General features: G+C 34.6%; 1 protein-coding gene across 1 annotated transcript in view; it reads right to left on the minus strand.

Annotated features, from left to right (window-relative positions):
* Nucleotides 1-5,846, minus strand: part of LOC142346240 (anoctamin-7-like) — a 70,027-nt gene that overhangs the window by 25,804 nt on the left and 38,377 nt on the right. The window contains exons 3-4 of the mRNA XM_075398755.1: nucleotides 5,615-5,730; nucleotides 4,031-4,144 (exon numbers count right to left, since the gene is read on the minus strand). Of these exons, the coding sequence (XP_075254870.1) occupies nucleotides 4,031-4,144; nucleotides 5,615-5,730 (230 nt within the window). The remainder of the gene's footprint in view (nucleotides 1-4,030; nucleotides 4,145-5,614; nucleotides 5,731-5,846) is intronic.

The raw sequence follows: 5,846 nt of genomic DNA on the forward strand, positions 1-5,846 counted from the left end.
TGCGCTTAGAAGCGAACATTTCAACGCATTCACCGCAAAATAATGTAAACAAATTTGCTGTGACTTTTTTGACTTGTCAACGCTAGTTACCTCTTAACTTACATAAACTTGGCAAGATTGCTCGGCCCAGGGAGGTCAAGAGGCCTAAACATGTAAAACTTATGTGAACATTGACTTGTTCCCTTGTTCACATTGTTCACATTAGTTAGACTGTTTAGGCCTCCTGACCTCCCCAGGTCGAGGAATTGGGCCAAACTTATGTTAGGTAAAGGGTATTTATAGTAAGTGGAACCATCCTTAATATCCATCCTTAATATCCTTAATAACCATCCTTAATATCCTATCCTTATACCATCCTTTTGATTGGAACCATCCTTAATAAATTAACAAATATACTTGCAAATCTAGCGTGCTCAACATTACAGTAACTTATCGTAAGCTCATTAACTTGAGCATATGCTATAACGTATTCTCTTGTACCTTTTTGTTATTCGACATTAAATCTCTCTGGACAGGTTTACGTTGAACATATAGCGCTTTCTTCAAACTATATAATAGTTATCTCATATTTGAATCATATTTGGTTGCTTATCTCGAACTTTTACCATCTCGGAAACATGGTTAGCCGCAAATTGAGGAAACTTTTGGATTAGATCATGAAACTGTCAGACATTTTTAAGGGAACTAGAAAAACCAGTGCTACTGTTTCCATCATCTCAATCGACTTCGAATATGGTTCTTGCAAATTCGCTGAAAGAGTTAACCGTTGTTCTTTAAAATTTTCAGCAGGCTGACTTAGACAACGAGGCAAAATTTACTGCAAAGATTATATTTATTATAATAAAATTTCTTGGGCTTGGTTTTTATCGGTCACTAAATGATTTTTTCATAAACGGTCTTTCACTAAAAAGATTATTGGTATACAATTAGGCTCTAGCGTAATAACTTAATTGCCACCACGAGGCGAGAATTGAAAAAAAAGAAGAAACCGATAATCAGTATGAGAAAAAACATATGCCTAATTTTATTAATTGATAGCCTAGGTGGACATACATTTCTTGAGATGTTCAAATGAAGAACAACCCCTGGACGAGAAAAAATGGCTAAATTGTTTCTTAGCTACTAAGATTCTTATAAATGATGGTTATCTTATAATTTATGACAAAGTTTTTAGAAAAAATGGTAATCTGGTAAGATTCTTGCACGTTCGCTCCGGTAGAGCTGCATTCTCATTGATTCTTTTTTGCGCATTTTTCATCATTTAATGCATTGGAAACTTGTGAAGTGATTGCGCATCTTTTAGCAATTTTCTGAAGCATTAGCTTAATTGAAAATTGCGTTTCAAGGTAATAAACTCAAATTTTACTGCCTAAGCACATATTTCTTACTTTTTACTTTTGGTTTACTGCTAATAAACTGAATCTTTCAAAAGCATGATTTAAATTTTTTTTCATTTTTTTCATTATGCTTTTTGAATAACAAGTTGCTAAATTAATTTTCCTTATATAGATGTTTTCTTTTTACACTAAACCTGGAGTAATTAGTACCGTTGTTGATGTAATTTGCAAAAAGGTTTTTAGTGACTTTTAAGTTTCACACTATTGAAAAAATATACATCAGGTTTTTTTGTCACTTCAGTCATATCCAAATTTTTTATGCCCTGGTTTTCTACAAAACAGTTAGTTGCCCTGTAAAACGCTTGTAAGAACAATGTTAATCTTGTAAATTTTCTATAAGATGAATATTTATCGTATACGAATTTTGCAAAACGAATGCTTATCTTGTAAGATTCTGTCAAAAAATCTTGTAAGACGGTGCAATCTCGTGTAGGATTCTGATATAATCTTACGAGATCTTACAAGATAACCATCCGCTGCTCAATCGCAACTTTACAGAACCAATCGAAAAGCGACCAGTCAGCTTAATAGCATCCTCGCTGTGGTTATATACTGTAAACTTTTTTGAAAGGATTAACAAATTTTTTACTCATCTGTAACAGCCGATTGTTTCGACTCACTTTAGACAACAGGTGTATTTTCAGTCCAAATTAGCCGATCGATAAATCCACTATACAGACGTGGTGTAATTAGAAAGCTTGTCAAAAATACGTTTTGAACTCGCTTTTTCAAGGGAGTTAAGTAGGTTTAAATTTATGTGAACGTTCGCCCCCCCCACTTTAGTTGTTTTGTTCATATTTTCCGATGATTCTACTGAAATTGTGACCAATTTTGCCAAAATTTTGATAAAATTATTGATCACACGTTTAAATACAAAAGAGAGTTGTTGAATTGTTTGAACTGACTCTTTTGGGTAAAATTTTAGCTACATTTTTGATAATGTAGATGTTTTTTTTTTCATTCTCATATTCAAAAATGGCACCAAATATGCCGTTTGTTTCTTTAAATTAATTTGTCTAAATTGGTTGTCAAACATAAAAACTGCTGACACAATGTGTTGTACTCATATAAGGATCAATTTCACCTCCAGTTCCTAAAAAAGACTTCTAGAACTGACCATTTGGCAACCTTTCGACAATTTAATTCAATGTTTTTCAAAAAAGCATAATTTATGTTCAATATACTGACAAATTTGGTTTGTCAATGTACCTACTACGCAACTTTTGCAACATTTATAAGGTCTTTTTAACCGCCATGCAGCGACAATAAGGCCAATTTTTGTCTCTTCGTTGGTTTTTTCAATGAAAAATGATTGGAACTGTGTTGTGGCTCTGTCCTTTTTAATATGATTTGCTTTTTCCATCCCAATTGCAGACCAATCTGTTTTAATGTAGAAGACTAGTAGTTATCGAAAGCTTACATCAACGTTCAAATAAGGCTCAGTGAATGAAATGTTTTTTTCTCAGTAAAACTCTTAGTTTTTATTGCTCTGAGGTGTGTTTTGTAAATGTTTAATGAATTATTGAGTTTTGCGAGATTAGGTCCGTCGTTTTGTATTTTTGTGACCGAGTTTTATTAATCGAAAGGTCGGATTGTTTAATCTAATGAGCTATTGGTGAAACTTTCTAATGCTCTCGGTTGTTACATAATGGTTTTTCGCTATTATAACTCGATAACTACTAAAATCTACTCATTCAATTTTGGTATGTAGAATTTTTGACAAATTAGCCATTTAAAGGTCATTTGGAGCAAAAAATTGTTTCATTGGACAGGCAAGAGTTTTAATAAGCAAGAGTAAATTTGAACTAATGGTTTAAGTTTTTTCGGATTGTAATAGGGCATTATCATTTTCAAAATATTTTAGTATTTACCGCTTTTTATGTTAATTACAAACAATAGTAATGACAATATCCAAGCTCAACTACTGGAAGGTCAAACAAGTTAAACTACCAGTCATTCTATTCAGTAAGTTTTAGTTGAAAGTTTAAGTTTGTTTTTCAGAAAAATTGTTTTCAAGAAAAGTTTTCTCATTTTATCTTAATTCTTTTTAGCAATTTCTGTAAGCGATTTTGAAAATGGGTGCGCCATTTTTTTTAAAAATAATATATTTTTTTGTAAAGTTTTCTATCTCTTTATCGTTCATTGACAATTAATTCAAAAATGTGGTTGCTCGGTGTCGGAACATTATGAGCGAACGCACATTACCAAGCCTCCTTGTTATTTACTTATTATTATTACAATACCTAGGCCGATTTCTCGCTCATAAGAGATGCTTGAGCGCGCACGAGGTTGTGGGGGTTTTGCTGGTCGAAATTGACTTGGTAATGGCTGATCAAGAAAAATAAGGGTCGGCACGAGTGAGGGTTCGGCTCGTCAAGAACGATGTATTGTTTGATAAATAAGGAGGCAAATACATGCGAGTATTTTGATTTGTTGTAAAACTAAACGATCCAGATTGAGATCCGAATCATGTCCAGATCGAAAATGAAGACACGAAAGGGGCGTCGTGCGTTCAAAATTACATAGTCTATAAGCCCTAGAATGTTTGGACATAAATGGACAAAAGGCTGGATACCCCAGTCGTAATGAGTTTGCGGCAATGAGGGTACGTAATGAGTTTAGCAATTACTCACAGCTATAGGGAGTCTAAAGTTGAGTTTCTCAGCGTAGTCTAGCATGATGTGGAATGGGACATGTGCACTGATGAACACTAGCTTCTTACTGCTCTCGGATGAACTCAATCTCAGCTGAAACGAAACGATCCACGTGTTACCTATCGGCGCTTTGACATGTTGATTCGATAGCAAAATCGCAATGGCATATTCATTTGTTAGCAATCATAGCCTTTCAATGTTTAGGGCAAATATTTATTGCAGCGCTGTATATTAAAAATTGTCGAATCAGCCCTACTCCAAAAAAGTATTGTGGATAGGATTGTGGCTTTGTTGGGCTATCACTTTTGTTTACCTTCACATTATCACATTCACAGCTTCGGAGGTAGTAAATTTCAGTTTTTTGCTCTTGTTTTTCCCGAAGCGATATATTCTGTTTACATCCGGAAGTTAATAAACCCGCCTTTAGGACGTCCTTTAAAATTATACAATAGCCCCCCAAAAAATAAGGCCATGGTCCATGTAGCCCACTACTCCACGACCAAATTTCTTGATCTGCGTAACAACGGCGAGCTTAAGGTACCGGTAGTTGGTGTGGGGTTCGTTTTCATATCATTTTCAGATTCACGGTGCTTAAAGTAGTTTACTTCCAAATTCTTTATAGGGAAACTAGTGGAATTTGTCTCAAAATGAAAGTTCCAGCGTAGGACCTAACTGCAATCACTTGAAGATCCTTTTTTTCCTGGAAAAAGAAGTTTACACATCAAATCAGTTCCTACATGCAATGCTGTTCATTATATAAATTTTCGGTTCCATTTCAAATCTTGTACGTGTGTATTTGGGACTTGAAAATTGGTGTTTTTCATTTGGGGTGCAAAAAAACGTTCAATTCGCAAATTGCAACACTGTGTATCAATAGTCTGAATGGGATTAAGATTCATTCTTTAATTTGTACCTTGACTTGGTGATCATTATGGGTGAATATGCTTGATTTTTGGTAGTTTTCATACCCAAAAAGAGGTCATATATGATATACAAAATCATAACGCATTTATCAGTACGGTCTTTGCGTGGATCCAAGGAAATCATATATGATCTTTATATGAAATAGCTAAATAACACCTTAGTACTATACGTTCGAAATGTCAACATGTTCGATCCGTCAACTCTAAAAATTGCTAAAAATAGTAAGAATTGTGGTGAATGCTATGAACAAAAATTCTAACCGTTAAAAACCCTAAACCACACTAAAAGTCACCGTTTGTTCCTTATTCACAGCTTAAGGATGCGGGCGCTTTATGGTGAAAAAATACATGTTCAGTGTGATTCACTGCCAATCTTTCTTGATTTTTAAATTTCTTTTGGTTTGGAGGGTGTCTTTCCTATTAAAGCCCCTTTCACAAAAATATATCCCCTAGTATGGTATGTTTACCATTATTGGGGAGGAGGGTATAGGTTATATGACCACTAAAAGACTAAAAGTGGGGGGGGGGGTTATAATTGGAAAGACCTTTTTTTGGAAAACTTCAATCCAGGAGCCAACTTCTAGAATATAAAATCAACAAAAGTTTTAAATTGTGATGAGGGGTTGGTGGTGATGAGTACCTGTTCTAGCTGTATTCCCATTCTCTGGATGTTCCTGAAGTATTCCTTCCTGAACTCTCTCTTCATTCTGGTCTGTCTGTCGTCTTTGTCACTCGGACTGTACACCAGCACAAAATCTGCGCCAACAACAGGCCTTATTTAGCAATTTGTCTTAAAAACATAACAGTTTTAAACTAAACATAGCCTGACATCGTTTTCAAGGTTTCTTCATGAACGAAACACTGCGTAAAGA

This window comes from Convolutriloba macropyga, chromosome 9, assembly GCF_964194025.1.
Source record: "Convolutriloba macropyga chromosome 9, txConMacr16.3, whole genome shotgun sequence".
Classification (NCBI taxonomy): Eukaryota; Metazoa; Xenacoelomorpha; order Acoela; family Convolutidae; genus Convolutriloba; species Convolutriloba macropyga.